The 21,598-nt window shown below is 45.2% G+C and overlaps 3 protein-coding genes and 1 long non-coding RNA gene across 6 annotated transcripts in view; 2 read left to right on the top strand and 2 right to left on the bottom strand.

The window, feature by feature from the left end:
* Positions 1 to 21,598, bottom strand: part of LOC139047577 (uncharacterized) — a 216,372-nt gene that overhangs the window by 134,419 nt on the left and 60,355 nt on the right. The window lies entirely within an intron of this gene.
* Positions 1 to 21,598, top strand: part of LOC139047578 (uncharacterized) — a 120,930-nt gene that overhangs the window by 66,058 nt on the left and 33,274 nt on the right. The window lies entirely within an intron of this gene.
* On the top strand, positions 3,946 to 6,128 carry LOC139048118 (myb/SANT-like DNA-binding domain-containing protein 1). The gene is made up of 3 exons (XM_070522591.1): positions 3,946 to 4,560; positions 5,286 to 5,448; positions 5,808 to 6,128. The coding sequence occupies exons 1-3, from the start codon at positions 4,316 to 4,318 to the stop codon at positions 6,111 to 6,113; spliced, it is 714 nt and encodes a 237-aa protein (XP_070378692.1). The 5' UTR covers positions 3,946 to 4,315; the 3' UTR covers positions 6,114 to 6,128.
* On the bottom strand, positions 5,463 to 8,118 carry LOC139048117 (uncharacterized). The gene is made up of 2 exons (XM_070522590.1): positions 7,155 to 8,118; positions 5,463 to 6,736 (listed from the first exon to the last, which is right to left on the bottom strand). Exons 1-2 carry the CDS (start codon positions 7,829 to 7,831, stop codon positions 6,157 to 6,159), a joined length of 1,257 nt encoding a protein of 418 aa, XP_070378691.1. The 5' UTR covers positions 7,832 to 8,118; the 3' UTR covers positions 5,463 to 6,156.

Genomic DNA, 21,598 nt, shown 5'->3' with positions numbered 1-21,598 from the left:
TCGAGACAAAGTAACCGAGCTCGTTAAGACACACGTGCCTAGGAGGTGTCTAAGATGCAGAAAGAGGCACAAACCTTCGTTCAACCCTGATATGCGCAAACTTATCAGAAAGGCAGCTAATGCCCACAGAAAAAATTCTTAAAAACAACACAACGATTAGTGAGACAAGCGTTACAAGTACTAACGAAGAGCTCACGTTAAAACTGAAACAGGCAAAACATTCCCTTTTTTTCGCCAAGCTGAAGAGAGACCTGAAGCTTAATACACAACTCATTTGGAAGTATTTCAAGAAGGGCAGAAAAGATGACGAAGCTATTTCCGATTTATTTATTGTAAAGAAAAATATAACGGACGACATAGAAAATGCAGAAACATTTAAAACCCATTTTCAGTCGGTGGTATCTCAAAGGAAACCACACTCAGCGGTATTATTCAAAAGGAATATTGGTCAAGAGATGGCTGAAATCGAAATTGCCTATGCTGCTACGGATGGTTTGTTGCGTGGTCTGGGCACCTCCAAGGCTGCGGCATCAGACGGGATATTATTCCATGTGCGTAAGAAGTGTCAACCTATTGTTAGCCAATATCGATGCGTTATGTACAGATTATCTCTTTATAGTCATCTGGTTCCAAAATAATAGATGACGGAAAATGTCCCTGTGCATTAGGCGGGTAGCAAAAATCGAGTATATGATTATCGTCCTATATCCATAATTTTTAACTTTTTTAAATACTTAGAGCTCATTATTGACAGCACCTTGTTCAAATATCTTGAATCTATGGTGTTTTTCTCACAAATTCCCAGCATGGATTTCGGCAGGGTCGCTGATGCTAACGCTACTAGCTGACTTTCAACCCGACATACTAACTGCGCTTGATACTAATAACACTGTTGATGCAGTCTTTCTTGATTTTCGCAAAGCATTCAACAGAGTACCTCACAATCCGTCGTACATCAGACTCTCTTGCTGAAACATAAATGCTAAAATAGAAACCTGGATCCAGAATTAACTATGTATCTTGAAGTGGCAGTGCAAGACGACGAAGGCAAAAGGGAGGAAACACATATGATAGCGCTGTCTCCTGCCTTTTGTCTTCGTCGTCTTGCGCTGCCCCTTCAAAGTCGATCCTATTACGTAAGGGGTCGCGAACAGTGTGTTATTTTAAATGCAGGAAAGTCATCGTATGTAAGTGTGACTTCACGCGTATCTCAAGGTGGCTTTCTGAGTCCGCTATTATTTTGGCTTTGCCTAAAACGACATAGTAGATAAATACAATCCCGCATAAAACCATTCACACGCAACTGCTTCAACTATCGGCGATTTGCTTCAATAGAAGATGCAGATTCATTGCAAGATGACTTAAATACAATAACACGTTGCTGCACTAACTGGAATAAGTGCTTAAATATCTCGAAGTGTAACCATGTTAGCTTTGCGGAAAACATTCCGAAAGTCCAGTCTACATACAGTATCAGTAGCTGCAGTCAAAAAAGTAGCGCAATATAAGTATGCGGGAATTTGCTTAGCAGAATAATTGAACTGGAGCAGGCGGATAGATCAAATGGTATCAAAGACTAGCAAAATGTTGTACTTCATAGCAGAAACTTTAATTGTGCATCAAATGAGTTAAAGCAGAATCTTAACGTCCTGTCTCTAAGATCAACACTTGACCATGCTTGCGTTATTTGGGATCCGGCTCAGAAGTATCTTACAGACATAGTAGAAAAGGTGCAGAACTAGGTAGCCCGATTCGAACGCAAGAACTACAATCCCTTTGCCGGTATCTCGAAAATAAAGGCCAGTGTGGGTTGAGAAATGCTACAACCTACAAGACGGAAACTTCTATTAAAATTATTGCAGAGTATATACTACAAATAAACAGAAATTCATAAAGCGGAATATATCTACGTACCAAGGTATTATTTAAAGAGTTTCCAGCACACAAACGAAATACAACAATACTACTTCAGAACCACCACTTTTGTTAACTCTTTTATAAACAAGAAAACAGAGAATTGAATTCCCTAAAGACATAGTAAAATAACCGATAACAGTGTCTTTTTTCATCGTTGTAACTTGGGACATGTGTATTATAAGTTTTTATCGCCTTGCCATTTGCCTATTGTACCAAATGCATAGTTATATACATTCTATTACTGCTATTTTCTGCATTCTGTTTTCGTAGTCGTTTCTACCAATTGGTTTAAACTATTTATTTATTTATTTATTTATTTATTTATTTATTTATTTATTTATTTATTTATTTATTTATTTATTTACATACCCACATTCGCCCTGAGGCATTGTTGTAGGGGGTGCAATACATAAGTAAACGCAATAGGTTAGAACCACGGCATGAAAAAATGTTTGGTGTAATTACAGCAGTGGACACAGATTACAGTGGAACCAGCAGGTGACAGCGGCACACTGAATTAGGACAATTAAAGTCACGTTGTACTCATGCGGAAATGCTGCCTGAGCGCAGCAGAAAACATTTCAGTGGGGACGGTGACAACACTGTCAGGAAGGGACTTTCATTCTTAAATAGTTTGGGGGAATAGGGACGCTTGGAACGCAGATGTACGGCATGAATATTAAATTTTTTTGCCGTTGTCCCTTCGTCGTACTTGGGGGGCTGAAGGTACACATGCTGATTTATTGAAACCTCTTCCCACAAAATCTATTTCAAAAATAAACACCTAGAAAAGGTGTGCCGGAGTTTTAAAGTGTCCCACGAGACAGTGTGTTTTAGACCTGTAATGCTAACATCATGAATATACTTGTTAGTAACAAACCGCATAGCACGTTTTTGTATTGCCTCCAACTTTTTCAAAGGAATTTTAGTGTTCGGGTCCCAGACCCCTGCAGCTTACACTAGAATTGACTAAGATTAGATAAGTACAGAAGTTGTTTCACATCTTGAGGGGCTTTCCTAATATTAATTTTAATAAAATTGAGAATACGTCCGGCTTTTAAAGTGATGTAGGCGACTTGTTTATGCCACGAAAGATCTGAAGAAAAAAAACACCAAGACATTTAGCCTGATTTACTTTTTCGATTAAAACCTCGTCGAAATAATAGTTGTGGAGAATGTTAGCCAGTTTTGTGCTAAAGTTAATATTACTACATTTTCTGGGATTAAGGTTCATGTGCCATTTACGGCATCAAGGAAGTATTCGGTCAATATCAATCTGCAGGGACAAAGCATCAACGTCAGTCTCTATGTCCCTATAAACCACGCAATCGTCCGTGTATAACCGTACGACGGCATTGTATATGCACCCCCCCCCCCACCCGCTACAGTAACGCCACTACGGCGGTGCAGGAATTTCGAAAATAGAAACAAAATTTAAAAATCATGTCATGTGACATTATTTTCTTCTGGTGTTCGCGTCTGTTAATGGCTGGCATCAATAATAGCGTGATGTAATTCCTGTTGCCAATTTAGGAGCAAAAGCTCTACTACACCACGTCTCGCAAGGTCATTCATTGCACCGCAATGACTGAGCTGTTGGAGCGCAAGTGTAGCAACTGTGCCGTCACGCACGTAATCCGGTGTGGAGAGGCACCGCAGCTGCGCTCGCTCGGAGTCTTGCCGCTGCGGTACCACGTGACTAGGAATGGGTTAAGGGGCTAAATATTGTAAGACGTAGCGTGAACGCGCGCACATGTTAAAGGGACGCGCCATGTCACCTGCCTGCAGGAGGTGCGGGAACTCCGACACTCTGGAGCGCCCTTCTCTGTGCCTGTCCATCCTTGGCGCAGGAACGCTCGATAGTGATCAACACTTACAGACGCCACGGCCTTCTAACGGCCACAGAGACTAACCTGCTGTTCGCGGTGTGTCGCCAGCTCCCTGCACTGCGAAGCCTGCTGGAGTTTATGAATTTCACTGGAATAGACAACCTGTAAGCGCGCGCTACAACGCTGGTAATACCCCTGTCACACGAGCACTTTAAAGGCATTTGAAGAAAAAGACATCTCACACAAAGGAGTTGCATCCGCAGACACACGCCAAAGTTTAATCTCTTTTTCAGAAGCGGTCTTTTCCGAAACCGGAGATCACCGATCTCTTTTACGGCTGGAAAGGCGTAGCCTCCAACGCAGTGGGCACCAGTAATTATCATGCAATAAAGAAACGAAGCAAAAGTGCATTTTTATTTCAAGTGTACACATCACAAAAAAGGGTTTTGTCTTTCGTTGAACCTTAAGTAGGCGCAGTTTTGCACTTTTTGCACGGCACTCTCGTAAGCAGTTCGAAAATATCACGTGACGCTAACAGACGATGCAAATTCGCGCCATTTTCTGCGACCATGGCTACGGCGAGCGGTACCGACGAACAGCCTCCGGCACGCCAAAGAAAACCGCGGGTACAGTGGTCGGAGAGAGACACCTGGGCGTTAATCAAGTTATGGGAAGACAACCTGCCCTCGCTGCGTGCGCAGAAGCACAACGGAGGCGTTTACGATGGCATTGCACAAGCATTGACGAGCATGGGTGTACCTCGCACAAAGGCGCAAGTGCACAGCAAGATAGAGAACCTGGGACAGACCTACAGGTAAGACAAAGCACAGCAGTAAGCTGTGAGCGCTAAATTTACCTTGAAGCGGCTTCAGGCTGTGGTCGCAAGCTGCAAGCTCTCGTTTGTGGTGTCGCGACCTCAGCATCGAACGTTGTTTCCGTAGTAGGCAGCGACGGAACCCTAATCTAGCGGACGGAGCCGTAGTAACGAAGGTTTTAAGGCAGAGACCCTTCATTTCAGCTAGCGTCGAATTTTGCAGGGCTGAACTGCGCCCTGCACACACGAAAGTCGACGACGCGCTAAAGGCTGTTTCTGCAATTCCTTTACAGTGCGAGTCGGTCTGAGTAAACGCAAATTCGCCTTCACATGCGGCGAAGAATGACAACCCGCGCAGGTCGTCAATAGCATGATTTCGTTCGTCACAAGATAACGGGAACCTTAACTTATGGACAGGCGCATTTCACATTATATTGTACGCCTTCTCACGGCAACATATAATACGAAGCAGGAAGTCGTCTGCATGTTTTCATTTCTGCAGATGTGACTACGGTTTGCATTTTTCTCGGACCATGCGCAAGCGTTGTTCTCAGACAAGAAAACATGAGAAACTTTAAATTTTTTCGAGTAAAAAGGGTTACCTTCGCTTCTCAGGCTTTCTGTACCATCAAGTCGCGTTTGTATCTATCGGCAAACGTTTTGCTCTGTGTATATCTTTACATTTTGAGTATATAAAATTTTAGTTCTTTCGTTTTCTTATCCAGGAGCTGCCTGAAACACATGACAACAGGGTCATCACCGCCGAGCTGGCCATTCTTCTCCGAAGTCCATAGGTTTCTAGGATCCCTGCCTGTTCACGATACATCTTTAATGGAAGAGGCTGGGTGCAGCGAGAGCACAACAAGCAGCACTGCCTCCGTCGAAGAAGTAAGAAATGCATAGTGGAGACTATATATGCTTTATTACAGTCAACTAAATTTCAAGACATAATGTAGCATCAGCTGTGCTGCCAAGCCCATAATCTGCACAACCCTGCAGTGTAGCGGACTGCTCTTGTTAATACTGTGGTTCATTTCTGCTTGTGCTCACGCGCTGTTCATTTTGCAAGCTTGGCAGTGCGCTGTTTGGAGAATACAAAAAATGCAGACTCTAAAATAAAAAAACGTGAATACATACACGCAAGGAGAGGCAGCTCTCTTGCAAGTAAAAACCCTGAACTAATTGTTTACCGCTTCACACATCAACTAATGTGGTCAATGTATTTCGGATCCCTTCTTCAAACGCAGCTGATCTTCGACATGCTTGATTCCGGCTCTGCTTCTTGTGAAGACGTCGCCGAAGATTGTTCACCTTCCGAGTCGCCAGTACAACAGGTTGAATCCAGGAACCTCGCAAGTGGCAGTTCCGAATGTGCCCGCAGGAAGAGAAGGCAACCGGCTGGCGACTTTCAAGAAAGGATGCTTGAGGAGCAGCGACGGCAGAGAGAGCAGTTTGCTGATGCGCACAAAATGGAAATGGATCTCCGTAAAGAGGGGCTCAAGTTGCAAGAGAAACTTGTAGATGCAATGTTGAAGTTTTTTAGTAAAAACTGACATGGTGTTCCACAATTGTTGCTGATTCTTGGGACTCTTGCGTTCAGTTCCTTCGCTTGTAATATTCCACAAGTGCTGTCCTGATGGCGGATGCATTTCCAATTTCAGCTTCTGTTCTGCGTGATGGCTGTGGAAATGTAGCATTGGACTGCTGCACCTCACTTAACCACTGTGGGTGGACACTGTCGTTGAAGTGCTCGCAAATGTTATTGAGCACGCAGCATGCTCGTATAGCCAAACGGGCATTGCCAACAGAACACTCCATTCTTTTCGCAATGAAACGGAACCGGGCCTTTAGCCTTCCGAATGCGTTTTCAACTATCCTCCTTGCTCCAGATAAATGACAGTTGAAATTCCTTTCAGCTTCACTGATGACAGTTCGGTGTCCAAATGGCTTCATGAGGTTTGGGGTTAGTGGAAATGCTTGATCGCATAATATTATCGGTGGGACTGCTGTGGTACCCACTGCGGCAACAGGTGCTTTGAAAAGGGGACTGTTGACAATCTTCGACAGCCGTGAAACACCAAACACATGTGCGTCGTGGCAGCGTCCTGGGGCACCGACATTGCAGTATCTGAATCGATACTTGTGGTCGACCAATGCTAGTAGGATAATACTGTGCCTGCAAGAAAAAACAAAGTGCAAAGTGAATAAAGGTTAGTGCAGCATGGCACTGCTGAGTTCACTGCCTTTAGTTACTGTGATGCGATTTTACAGTTTGCTTTTATTAATAGCTGTGAGTGCAGCTCGGATTACATTATTTCACATAATGCCACAACCGGTCGCTGTTAGCGTACTCTACATCGTATAGGAGTTGCAGTCCTGCGGAGAACTCTTTTCGTCGTCGCATTAAAATTGTCGCTGCTAAACACTGCAAGACTGCGAACCAAATTACGCGTTTTCTTAAGAGCTGCTGGTAAAATTGAATAACATTTTACTTAGCAATAAAATATGGGTCAGTCAGTTACTTTTTTTTACTACTATAAAAATGGGCCCAAACAGAACACTTACATGAAATAAGTTAAATCGTGGCCACTTACCAACCCTTGTAGTTGTAGTAGTCGGTGGCGTACTTCTTTGGAGGCGAAATAGGGAAATGGCAGCCATCAAGGGCACCGACAGCTTGAGGGAAATCGCACACGGCTTCGAACTCTTGGATGTGCCTAGGCATTTCCTCTTCAGTAATCATTCTGATCCAGTCACTTTCGAGCACAGAGACAACAGCTGCGCAAAACTCTCTGTAAATGACGTTGACGGATGAGCGCCCAACGCCGAAGAGGTTTGCCACAGTTCTATCTTCGGCAGAAGAGCACAATTTGTAGAGGCCAATGGCGACACGCTTTTCCGCAGTGATCGGGTCACGCATGTTGGTAACTTGTTTTTCGAGCACATGGCGCAGACTTTCCACGAGAAACCGGAACGTTGAGGGGTTCACTCGAAACGACTGCTTGAAGTTGTGGCCACCGAGGTGAGGCACAGTCTCCTCGAACCACTTTTCGTGGCGGATGAAAGCCCACGTCGATCGGTTGCAGACTCTCGTGGGAAGCGCCAAGGCATAAAATGTACACCCGTTGAGTAGCAACTGCCGCTTAATACGGTCTTTGACTGCCTTTGCGGCGTCTGCTTCGCTCTCTGCAGCAAGAATCCTTGCCAAAATGCATGCTATTTCGACTTTTTCCTTCGTGTCCGTGCAGTCCCCCATATTCTCGACCTCCATGTTGACTCCGATGTAAACAGTGGCCCAAGGTTGCTAGACGAACATGTAAAATTTGCTACTTCTGCGAAGACTCTTGAAGCTACCTTATTAAATCTTCTTTAATTTAACCTTTTCGAATAAACTGTATCTAAATTCACTAAAACAAGCATATTATAGTACGTTTCTAATTTCTATATTGAAATACGTTGGTTTATTCTAACTGGTTTTGTTTCAGAATCTAGCGCCATGCTTTCCATAGCGTGTTCGGAAGGAAACGATAAAAGGAGATCGCCCGCGCCGTGTGTCTGCAGCGCAACTCCTTTTAATTAGAGGTCTTTCAACTCGGTAAAGGACCGCTTAGGTAAAAGAGTTTTTGCGTGCTTGTGTGACAGAGGTATAACATTATTGAGGACTGCCACCTGTCACGTATAGTGGAGTCTATTAGGCCACATCCTCCCTCTTTCTCTATTATTTTTCGCACCCCACTCCCTCTCCCCTGAAGATGCTTCGCCGTGCTCCCTCACGGGTTGCAGAATCAGTCGTCTTTCCTTTGTTTAGGTCACTATCATCATCATCATCATCATCATCATCATCATCGCACACGTTAGGTCACGTTGTCAAGAACAACAGCGTCTATAGTTCGACCATTGGTTCGACGCACCAGTGAGAAGCGCTGGCGCAGCCAACGTAAGCGGACGTGGTCAACGCGCTCAGACGCGCCCCACGTCGAGACGCTCGCCCGCGCGTAGATAACCCCGGACTATAAACGCGCCTTGAACGGCTACTTCACCGGCGCTTGATCGCTCAGTCTCGCTGATCCAGTGGGCTTGCGAAGTCGCGCATGGCAGTGGAGCCCTGGACTGAGGGCCCCACTCATCGAGGAAAGTTTCTACTTGCTTTGCAAAATAAAGTTTATTGTCTCTCTCTCGCCATAGATGGCGAGCCGGCTGGGCCATCTGTGCGTGCGCTTCAGCGCAAGCGACAGGCTGAATCCAATGATCCGGTAGATATAACTACTCGGCAGGCTGCCATATCTCAAGCAATTCCGAAGCTGTCTGCTGGAACACCGGAGCAGAGGGAGGCCAGATCAGTACAATATAGAGAAGCTAACCAAGTGCGGAAGCGTGCCAAGATCGAAGGTGCTGCAACCGCCGCCGCCTTTCAGGAACACGAACAACAATGAGGAGAAGGAGACGAAGCCGCGAATACTAGCAAGAGCACGCACAACATATGTTTGACGAACCACACCCTACGACTGGAGACAAGCTCGAGTGCGACGGCCTGGTTTCACCGCGACTTCACGGACAACCCGTTACGCAGCGTCTATAATGTGTGTGAAAGACTGTGGTCTAACCTTAATGAACCACTTTGTGCACAGTCTTCGCAAAACCAAACAAAACAGACCTTTCGGTCGTGATAATTAGGTGTACGAGGATTAAACCTCAGCCAATTTTTCGCCGAGTGTCCGCTCTTGTTCAATTGCTTTCCCTATGGCCGGTCAGTCATTAAATTGAGAGTTTCTTTGCTGCCATCGTGTGGAGCCGTCATGGACTCTTAGCACTTCTTCATCGACTGTCACGCCTCGTGTCAGTGGTTGTTCTGCCATCGATAGATTCGAACGGGCGCACGCCCTGCTCTGATGGTTATGGCCATTGCACTAGCCGTCACCCTCGCAATTTTTCCGCATCGTGGTCGAGGAGTGGCTCTCGCGCACCTCAGCACACCGGTGAAGAATGTTCTCAGTGCAGACATCGCCTCGGTGATCACTCCTTGCGCACGCTTCCTTTTGGCAGCCTGCCTTGCTTCACCACGATGGCTTCGGCAGCGCCTCGTCCTGACCGGCTGCCGCTCGTCGCGTCCGCCCTTGTTTTCTCGCCTCGTAATATCGGCACCCAAACACGGCCTCTCTATCACAGCGGTCTCTTTGCACAACCTCACACGGATGTTCAACCACTCATCGGCTCTTCAATTGGCCGTTCTGTAACTGAGCTCATCGACGCCGTAGTCACGAAGAGTCGACAGCCCCTCTGTGTTCACTTGACAGTGCCCTTCACCTTGTTCGTCTGCGAAGTTCTGGAATGCCGCTGCTCCCTTTATTTGTACGTATCTTCTTTAAATCTTCACTCCTCATCCCCCACAGGGGCTGAGCCATGCTCCAGCATCGGTTGCAGAAACTAGCGCCAATTTCCTCTAACCTGCACTGCTCTATATACATACATTGAATGCAAAGTTCAAATAGCAATAGGATATGAAATCATTTCTGTGTTGAAGTTGTGTCGCCCTGCCAAGGGATCGCTGCCGTCAAAGCGCCGATGGTTGCGCATTGTCATTTTTATCTGGTCGATCGCGCCTTGAAAGTGTCCTCACCTGACAAGCATGTATCTTGCAACGTGATGCTGGCTGAAACACCTTGCTTGCAACTCCCGTAGACACTAGTGCCGCAGTCCCCCTTAGGAATCGTATGACACACTATGGCTTAACCCGTTCTCTGCCGACGTTGAGCCAAGCTTGTTGCTTAAATACGTGTCGCTTGTACCGACGAAAGGTTGCGCTCGTGCGTAGTGCAACCTGAAAACCTGAAGTTCAGCTTCATTGTCCATAAGTTAGTGCATAAGTTACACCGGCGTTCATCATAATGATAGCACAGCCTTAATTTAATGCTATGAACACACCTTCTAAGCTAAGCTTAGAGTTTTTCATATCTTCAATGTTATCTTTCTTTCAATGTTATCTTTCACTTCAATGTTATCTCTCACCAAACGAGATTCATCGGCATTGCGGGTTTCAGCGGGTTTCTTTCGTAAGCCAGCTTGAACGGTGTCATGTACGTTATCTCATTCACTGCTGTGTTGTAGGCGAAAATGACATCTTAGAGAAAGAAATTAAAGAAGAGGGCACACTGGGGGAAAACTGGCAACAGGAAACACGTCACGCCAAAAACGCCATCTGTTAGTAGATGCGACCATTGGAAAAAAATAATTTCAAAAAAACTTGCAGAGAAGGTTTTCTTTCTTTTCATTCTTTCCCGCTAAAGCTAACACATTTTTCGTATTAATGAACTATGAGACTTACTTGCGTTACCTAGCAAGAAGCTAGCGGCAGGCCAGACGCGCCATGTTCATGCGCCATTCGCCAGACATGCTACCGAAGCGAGTGAGGCCGGCTACGCATGGGAAGCTCGCTTGAACGAGGACCCGTGTCTTTTGGATGTAGCCTGTTCGTTGGGCTCTCGGCGTTTTCTTGCGTTCCTTCTGCATTTCTACATGGCACCACTGCAATACCAAACTACAACAATGTGGGGAATTTCGTTTGACAGTTTGCGACGCATTTTAACCACATTTAGGCTTACTGCACAAAACCGAAACTACATAGTGAGGCAGCTAGCGAAAAACAGCTACGCCGTCCTGGCCTAATTATTCAAAGTTAGTTACTCGTACTGGGAGATGTTTGCGACGCTCTATATGAGTCCCAGCCTTGTTATAACTTATTTCGATACTTTTTGAGCACGCTCTCCCCACCTGGTTTTGTGACAAAAAGCTCCTCGGCCGTGTGACGCAGTTTGGCGGGTACTGAATCTTACCGGGACAAGTTTTGGCGCTTTTCCGGACCCCAGACATTATCGTAACTGATTTCGTTACGGCTCAGGGTCCTCTTCGAGCATAGTGGACGCGCCCGGCGTTGCAACGCAGTTAGCGAGAAGCCGCTCAGCTGTGTGCCGTAGTTAGTTTCGCGTTTACTGAATCTTACTGGGACAAGTTCGTGACGCATGCTCGACCCCCAAAATTATTATAATACATTATGTCACTTTTTGGGATACTTTCGAGGCACGCTGACCGCGCCTGTGAGGCTAACTCACTGCGCAACGCACCTGAGTTAGCAAAAAGCAAGCTGGCCGTGGTGAGAGTTTGGCGTGTACTGAATCTTAGTGAAACACGTTTGCACGCTTCCTATGGCCCTGGAGCATATACTTTCTTTCTGTTCTCACGCTTGTCGAAGAAGCCACGAGCGATTGCCAAGAGTGAAAACACTGGTGTGTGTTCTTTGCGCCCGCAGAGCGCGCAAAAAATAACGCCGTGGAGCTCAAAAGCCAATAACTGTAAAATTCTGTCTTCTGAACGACTGAAAACAGGTTTTTCACCGACGAATTTCTCTTGAGTGCGAGTAGGCCTTCAGCGAGCATCTAGCATGGTCTGGCTTAACGCCTGTGTTGTCGCCACTTCTGTGTATGTAGAGTACTATCGTGTCCGCTGAGGCGAAGTTGTTTTGGAAACGCGCAGTCGTTAGTGCATTTGTGCTCTAAATGGGCAGGAAATAGTGCCTGGGAATGGGGAACGCTTTGAAATCAGATGTTTTCTTCATAATTTAAAGTACGGCTTTACGCGCTATATGTAAAAGCGTATTGCCTTTGTTTGTAATGTCGCCTATTCACCACTTTCGCACTTTTTCCTTCTACACGAAGTATTCCTATAAGGGTTAAATACGGAAATGACACACACTTGTGATTTACTTTTTTCAGCTGATGCCGTCCGGCGGAGCTTCGTACGGGAGCTACTGCTGCTAACTTGATGCCACAACGTTGGATGAGCGCACGAAAAGCGCGTAACGAGCCTTTATATAGAGCGACATAAGCATTTCCTCATTTACAAGGCGTTTTGCGTCTACTTTATGAAAGTGCACGTGGCAGAGATTTGATGGAGGCTTGTGAAGATCGCTCGCAATCATTTTAATTAAGTAAACGATTCCGCACTAAGGCCGCGTGCGATTAAGCAGCAGAAACAAAAAGAAAAAAAAGAAAGAAAAGCGCGAAATAGCACAGCCGGCGTAGCGCGTGTCAGCTAGCGTTGAAAGCCCGCGCGTCCAAAACAGAAACCGGAAGTAGCTAATCCCATTGGCTTTGTGCGCTACAGTCAATTCGGCCGCTGGGCTCAATGGAAGTATCCGCTCTTGTTGAATGTCTTTCTCTGTGGTTATATCAAGAAGTACGGTATCTCATGTCTTGTGTTCGACACCGACGTATATTGTTAGCATGTCGGTAAGTGCCTTGTTCACACGTTTCATAAAACCATGCGTCGGCGGGTAGTGGGTGGTTGTACGGAGATAGTACTGGCTGTATTTCTGAAGGGACTGAGTAATGAACTTGCGCAGCACCACATTTGGGCAGGGATTTCATTTCGGCGTAATGGGAAGGGTGGTCGACAGTCACGCTGATAGACTTATTGCCGGATGCTCACGCCGGAAAAGGCCCCTACAAATACATTCCCATTTGTTGGAGCATTCAGCAATGAGCCACGATTGTTTGAAACAATCGCGCTAATATTGTCGGTTGCGGCTTGCATCGCTCACATTCTCGGCATGTCTTCGCGTAATGGGTGACGTCGGCTTTCAGGCGCCGCCAATAAGACTTCTCTCGAATCATTGCGAGCATACGGGAGAAGCCAAGGTGTGGTGCCGTTGGATCATCATGAAGGGCGTGCAGTGCTTCTGGTCGCAGGGCTGGAGCCACAACGAGAAGGGAGTTGGTATGCACTAGTGAGAAACTTTGTGTGTACGTTGTTTTGTACCAATAATATAGATAATATACCCCTGAATATTTTAAGTACAAAGTCGGTTTTGCCTTCCGTATCTCGACAAGGCTCCGTAACTTCGGGTCTGCTCGCTGCTGTTTTGCAAAGTCGTCTGCTCCTGTTGTTGATGTAAAACTCTCATGATCATTTTCGTTTTCCGGTAACATGTGGATAGGGGCTCAGAAGAGGCTGTCGGCATGAGGCTGTTCCGTCGGGTTTTTTAACTTAGAATGAAAAAAGCTCACGGTTATTTACAAGCCTTGCAATTTGAGGCGCCACCGAGCAAGGCGGCAAGGACGGGCCTTTAAATTTTCCATCGAACACAATACGTAATGTTCGCTCATGAGTTTGAAAGCACTGGCATACGGCTAAGGTCGAAATTTTAAAGTAGCCAAAATGAGTGCAGGAAATAAGTGCCCTAGAGCACTTTGCTACCGATTTCGATAGCAATCGGCTAGCGAAAGTTACGATCGACTCTTTCACGTGCATCTTTCCTTTCGCGTCGCACGATGTTGATGTCTACGCTACTATCGTCGGTGCGGAATTCAATATCGATATCTTCATTGAAATACTGGTGGTGACGGTAGGCGTCGCTTAGGCTCTTTGGCGTTTCGTATTTGAACTTGAGGTCTTAGTTTGTGAGACGAGAAGGCATACAGGTCCAGCAATCTACAACTTGTCTTTTTGTCGAATAGCTGCAAATATTTTGCTATGGCCACTGTCTTTGGGCTGGGAAAGACACCATAACTGCTGATGACATGGCCTACGAATACGAGGTCTTCGTGAGCGAAGCGACTAATGTTCGACTTCAAGGTGAGTTTCAATGGCTTGCTCACTTCGAGGACAGTTCCACGTCACCTCTGGCCATCGTGGAAATTGTAGGTGAAGATGACAACGTCAACCGAGTCGACGAGACATGCCAATTCAGGCCTACCAAGACAGTGCCCATCCAGCGCTCGAATGTTGTAGAAGCCGAGCGAAGGTGGAAAGATATGATCTTGAATTCAAAGACGCTGTCTGGCCGTAATTTAAAGCCTAGTTTCTTTCACCTACCTTTCAACGGTTTCGCCTGGGATGATCTATCGTTCGCAGTCGCCTAATTGTCTCGGGTCAACACCACTAGTTCCTTCAGATGGGCGCCACTCCTTGATTATAGTGGCGCTGTGTATAATATGGCACACACGCACAACGAGTTATTATCCAAAATGCTGGTACGTACCAACGCTAAGGAGCGGGGCTACGAATTCACGTGGCACAGAGACGTAAAGATTATGGTTCGTAGAGTAAGCAGGGAAGCAGCATTACATATAAGAAATGAATCTGACCTTGAAAAAATTATCCCCGAGCCCCCTCATCACAGAGCTTTCTCCCTGAAACAAATGAAAACACATGCAGAAACTAGGTTTTCGAGCAATGCATGAGAATCGTCCCTATGTTTCTAATATAAATATATATAGACAAAGAACGCCACGCACATACCTATGTATACCACAGTGTTGAACAATTTAGAAAAACAGTAGCATATCCTTTTCGTGAACAGAGCAATAAATTCTCGATATTCTGTCCGAATACAAGAAGGTTAATTAATAAAGCTGATGATATTAGTGTTTTTCTCAGCAGCTTAGAGTACAAATGTTATGTTCTGTCTTTTACACAGACGTGGTTCACGGATTTTCACGACGCTGTATCACTAGATGGCTATTCTAACGTATCACTTTGCAGAAAAAATTGTAAAGGAGGAGGTATCTAACATTACTTTCGTAATGGTATAGGATATACTTATCTTGAAGGGTTCTCTACGGTAGACGTTGACTATGAAGTTTTGGTCGTTAACTCAAATGATATAATTGTAGTTTTAATTTACAGGCCTTCCTCCGGAAAGATAAGCAACTTTTTGTCGTATTTAGGGGATACACTCCAGTGCATTGCCAACACTAACAACTCGCTTGTTGTACTCAGTGATTTTACCATTGACATGAAATCAGGTACTGTGGCGTCTGGAGACCTATCTGATACTTTGTCAAGTTGTAATTGTGAGAATGTAATTACGGCAGCGACAAGAATAACTGAAAATTGTGCAACTAGTATTTACATGTGTTTTACGGATTTTCAATTCTCTCATATTATTTCTGGTGTACTGGCTTCTGATCTCAGTGACCATCTTCCATTTGTTGCTATCCTACCTATTCATAAATATGAGTTAAATATTTCAACACAGCATTGTTTTTACAGAAAATATGATGAGAAAACATTTAGCCAGTTTTACGAATTAACCCTTCAGTTGGACTGGTCTGAAGTATTCAAGGAAACAAACCCCAGCCTTTGTTACGGTATCTTCCTGAAAAAAATTTTAGCGATGTACGAAATTGCTTTTCCGCTGACTCGTCGTACTAAACACAAAAGGTCGAGAATTCCCTGGGTAAATATGTAACTACAAAAAAATTTTTCAAAACACAAACTTTTCGCTAAATATTTACAATCTAGAGATTTAAACTTACTTTATACTTTCAAAATAACGAGAAATAAAGTAAGTTCTTGTTAGAAGAAAGCTAAGCAAGAATATTATAGCAAGGTGGTCTTTGAGAAACATACCCCGGAGCAAATATGGAAAGTTTTCAATAAATTGAGTTAGAAAGCCAGTCCGTCAATTCCAAACGAGATCAAGATCGACGGAACGGTTTATAGCGGTGCCTCTTTGCCAAATAAATTGAATTATTACTTTCTAACTGTATGTGCTAATAACAATCTCACCTCTAAATGTCCAGACCCTACTCACTATCTGTTTAATTGTTGGGCAAGTTCACTCTATCTCGAGCCAGTGACGCCATATGAGATGCAGAAGTACGCGTCACAACTCAAGAATATTTCTTCTACTGGAACTGACGATATTAAAGCGGAAGCAGTGAAAAACCTATAACTGATGTACTTGCACCCGTCTTGGTGCACATATGTAACCTAATGTTTGAAAAATAGGTATTTCCGCAGAAGTTGAAAATGGCAGGGGTGTGTGTCATTCACAAAGGCAGTAGTCATGATGATCTTAATAATTACCGCCCAATCCCAGTTTTATTTTTCTTTTCCAAAATTACATGAAATGTTATCACGAGCCGATTAACATCTTACCTCACTAAAACGTCAGCAATAATTATTCGTCATTATGGTTTCCAGAAAGGAAAATGCACTGAAATGGCACTTATCAAAATAAAAGACAAAATATTACTAATATTGAAAATAAGTTTATTGTTGTTCCTAGGTTGTTCCTAGACTTCAAAAAAGTGTTCGATTCCCTGAAACATGAAATACTATTACGTAAATTGCCGTTTTATGGAGTAAGAGGTATTGCTCTAGAACTTGTTAATAGCTATTTATCGTCAAGAATACAGTGTACAGTTGTAAACGGTGTTCCATCTGCTTTTGGCACAATATGTACAGGTGTTCCACAGGGCTCGATTTTAGGGCCCTTACTTTTCCTACTTTACTATAATGATATTATCAATGTACCTAGTTCAGCTGATATAGGTCTGTATGTAGATGACACTAACATATTTTTCTCCGGTGATGACTTCTACAACACTATAGCAATGCAAATAAATATTTGTTTGAACTATCATTATGGATACATGCCAATGAGCTTCAGCTAAACGTGAAAAAACTAAATTTATATTCTTTAAACCTAAAAATAAAATTCTAACCTTCGAGCCTGTCCACAGTTTCAGAGGAGAAAGCACTGAATGTGTGAGGTCTACACGTTTTCTTGGTGTGGTCTTCAGTGAGCACCTAACCTGGACTGAGCATATTAATTACTTGCGTTCCAAGATATCACGCTCAGTCGGACTAATGCATAAATTAAGGCTTCTTCTACCAACCTGGCTAAAACAAAACAACTATATTTTACCCTTATCCGGTCATTTCTCCATTACTGCTTATTTTTATGAGGCAGAACAACGTCTACAAACTTAAACTCCTTGTTTATCTTACAAATAGCAATTAGGGCAATCATTAATGTACCCTACACTTCGAGTACACGAGAATACTGGCGACCACTGGGCCTTCTTAACATATATAAGTTAATAACACTTCGAGAGGCAATAAAGGCTCCCTGCTTGATCCACAGCAAATTTAAACTTAGCTTTTGTTCAGTTGCGCGGCCTCATCCTGTTAATGAACTCCGATATGTCTCTCGCCAAACTCGTGAGGTTAGAAATGACTATGGGATTCAGACTTTTCAACATATCATTATAACCTTCTTGAATGACAAAAAAGATATCGAAACGCTAATAGACGAGTTCCCAAGTAAAATACTTTACAAAAAAGAGTTAACGATCTGTTACTTAAGTCATACCACACATTGAAGACCTACTTTAGCCTTAACGTGGCAGATTATTAACAACATTGCTAGATAACGGTGGTTTCTTATTATTGAATTTTGTGTGCTGTCTTTCCTGTTTGTTTTCACAGCTGTAATTTCAAAAAGTACTGTCTCGATACATTTATATACTGTACAGAATTGTGGATGTCCTTTTTTGTGCTATTTTAATGTTGCTTTAGAAGAAAGCTTGTTGTTGTCTCAAATGCACTGTTTGTCACCAAGAGGAGGATAGGCCTCGTCAGGCATATACAGCATTTAGCCTCCCTCCTGATGTGGGAACGTATGTTTGGATGCTGTATATGACATTGAAAAAGACAGAAGAAGCTAAACTTAAACAGCTGGCGTTGCATATCGTGCTACCAATAAGATCTACGAGATGACCCCACGTGTTGATAATGATTAGCATTGCCATACCATGGTACCTGCCCACTATGAGGAATCGGTCAAGGATGTGTGAGCGTGCTGATTATGATGATAATTTTCTTACTATGGCATATAACGACAAAGCACTATTGGCCAAAAAGCGTGCCCAATAGGAATGCTTAGTTGGTTTATAATGAAGTTTTTCATCCAATGGCACACAGCCTCAACGGGCGATTGGTGAAGGAGTGAGTGCTACATATCGCGCCATAGCCAACGTCAGCATTTGGGTGATTGCCGTGTCATGTAGATGATTATAATTTCCATACTATGGCGCATACTCACAGTGGACTATCTCACAGCAGCGACACCTAGATTTAAGAAGAGTAAGAAGAAATCAAGCATTAAAAGCCAATGTCATAATGCATTGCACAAGTGCGTGAGACCCCATGCATGCCAGTTTCGTTTACGCCAAGAACGAAGGAACGAAAGGGGGCACATCTATAGCATTTTCTTATCCCCTTCAGAACAGCTTTGTTTCCAATAGATTCCAACGTGTCCGTTAGATTTGAAAAATTTGTCTCCGTACCATTCGTGGATTTCGATTTACCAGCAGGTAGTCTTGAACTCCATCGAATAAAATTGGTTTGCACTGCACAATTGGTCCAGTGCATTGTTAGCTATGGGAGGCAACAGACAATCTTGTTCTTGGCCCTACTTTAGCGAAGATAAGCGACGCAAAAACGCAGAGTTCCATTTTATTCTTCACCAACACAAGAGACTCCCACAGGCATTTCGAAGGCTGGAAACTATCTCCGCGCAGCATTTCAACGGCTTGTTGCTATTGGGACTTGGACTTGTTTATCTTTTTCGGGTGAGCGCTTTTCCCCGTCTATCAAATGTTATCGATCACCGCGGGCCCCGCCCGTATGTATTGGACATTTATCGAATGTTATCAACGGCACTGTTGTCACCGAAGCTTGTGTAATCCGATTGTATGTGCGACGCGAATTCTGTAGAACTTTCTCGACGACAGTCAGGCCACACAGATTACTTTGGAATCTTCGATGACTCGTGTATAAAAACCGACGCGCTTGAGCGGTAGATTAAATTTTCGACGATCGCCGACTGCGTTCGCCGCTGTAGTCGTTCCTTGATTGTATCCTATTTTAGAGGGTACATAAAACGCCAGTTTTGTCGCGCGCACTTCCGCTGCTTTCTTCACCATCACTACCATGTGACGTATGGTGGAGGTGCTTTTCGTTCATGCACCGGATGACCACGAGAAGTAGTGATCGAAGCCCTGGCTGCAAAGACAACACCAACGTCGTCCCGGACCATCCAGTAATCCACCAGCTGCTACAGCTGCCCCCGGAGCACGGATTTCCGCCTGAGACGACCAAGAGGATCGCGACCAAGACAGCCCCAATGGCAGCCGCAGCGGCTCCCGTCGTTCTGCAGCAGTCATGGGAGCCACCGACCTCCTGCGCATCATCGTTTAAGCACCTAGAAAACTCTTTCGAAACATACGAAAGGGTCGCTGCTTTCAACAGCTGAGAGTCTGACGACCAGCGGCGGCATGTGTATTTAGCCTTAGAAGACACATCCAGGACGTGGTTTTTAAAACCGGGAATCGACCCTGTCTACATCAGACCTATCCCGCAACGGCTTCCTACAGCATTTCACGAGCGTCCTGCACAAAGAGCGAGCCCAAGCTCTAGTGGAAACCTGAATGTAGCTGCCGAACGAGAACCTGACAATGTTTGTGCAGGAAAGGACTCTCCTCCTCCGCGAAGCTGACATCGACAAGTCTGAAGAAAAGAAAGTTCAGGTCCTATTGCATGCAGGGTGTCAAAGAACAACTATGCGCAGGATTGATACGCAACCCGCCCAAGACTGCACTGAATTTCTTTCAGAGGCCACAACGATCGAAAAAACGCTTGAAATGCGCAGCAGGCAATACAACCGCCTTGTCCTGACAACAAACTGCCTGGAAGATCAAGCGCTAGGCGCCGATGACCTGCGCGGCACGATCAGAGCGGTCGTACGGGAAGTGCTGCAGAACTCGTGCCCCAGGTCGAAGCCCCAGTTCGGCCCAATCGCGGACATGGTAAAAGAAGAGATTCTGCCAGGACTAGAAGTACCGGAATTTACGGCATCAGCGCAACCCCAGCCGGTAGCGATTACCTACGCCACCGTCGCCTGCACTCTAAAAACAGTTGCACCCTTTGGGGTGTATATTTGTTCCACAACGATAATCGTCATCTGTCTTGCCCGCGTTTCCTTTCTTTAACGCTGCGAGCCCGGTACTTCCCAGTCACGAACGGCATGCGCGTTATCAGTGTGACGCAGCATTCTCGACAGGTAAGTAGCGAGCGCCGAGTTTTCAAGAAAGGAAGCGCAAGCAAGGCAGATGACGATTATTGTTGTGGGACAAATGCACACTCCAAAGGGTGCAAACAGTTTTTAGAGTGTGCCGTGAAGCTTCCCTTCGGCTACCACGCCAGGTCCCCGTAATGCCGCAATTCCGTCGCCCAACGCGGCTGCCGCCAGCAAGCCCGTCTGTCGTACAGTGCAGCTACCCGAGGAGCAAGGACATTTGGCGCGCTTGTGAACACCGCCCATTCTGTAATCATTGCAAAGAAGCCCGACATGTGTACCGCCCAATCCCATGCTGCTAAATGGGACTACGAGAGTCCGCGTCAACGCTCCACGCCCGCAGCAAGGCGAACGCCCTAGCGATATTGCGGACTACTTCACCGCCACTCAGTGGAGCCGTCAACGACCTTCTCCTTCGGCGTCACCAGGCCGCTACCTCTCGCCGCAGCGTCGACTATACAGTGGCGCAGCCCGGGGCCGGTCCTTCTGCTCATATATTCAAAACTAAAAGGAACATCTGATGGAGGTGCGGTTGCTGTTCGTCAAACTGACAAAAATCCTCCGGCGCCAACGAAGACGCCGAAAAGAGGATCTCGACAAAATGACAACGAAACTCCGCCATCCCGATGGAGCCTAGAAGCAAAGAATACGCCGATAACAGAAGACCTGAAGACACGACGCTCCGGCCGCACGTAAACACGTCGCAGCCGTGATCCGACGCGGACACCTAACTGCAACGTAAGACAATGAACCACAGACCTCGACGTGCTTCTCGATGGCCGTGCAGTCGCCGCATTAATAGACACAAAAACCCACTACTCCGTCATGAGTGAGCCCTTCGCGGCCACGTTTAAGAAAGCTAAGACTCTGTGGGAAGGCCCCCAAATTCCGACCACTCGAGTAACACCGCTAGCTACACCGATTGGAATATGCACCGCAAGAACTACAGCATATGATACTGACCGCAAATAAAGGTGGGGACAGCGAAGAGAACACAAATACGACAGGGGTGGTGTTCTCTAGTGCTGCGCCCGTCTTTATTTGTGGTCAATATGATATGCAGTAAACACCAACTAGGCCAAACTGAAGTTCATCTGAAGCAAGAATTACAGTTCA

The sequence above is a fragment of the Dermacentor albipictus genome, chromosome 7, assembly GCF_038994185.2.
Source record: "Dermacentor albipictus isolate Rhodes 1998 colony chromosome 7, USDA_Dalb.pri_finalv2, whole genome shotgun sequence".
NCBI lineage: Eukaryota > Metazoa > Arthropoda > Arachnida > Ixodida > Ixodidae > Dermacentor > Dermacentor albipictus.
Note: the sequence above shows the minus strand (reverse complement) of the source record. Positions and strands in the feature narration are given on the sequence as shown.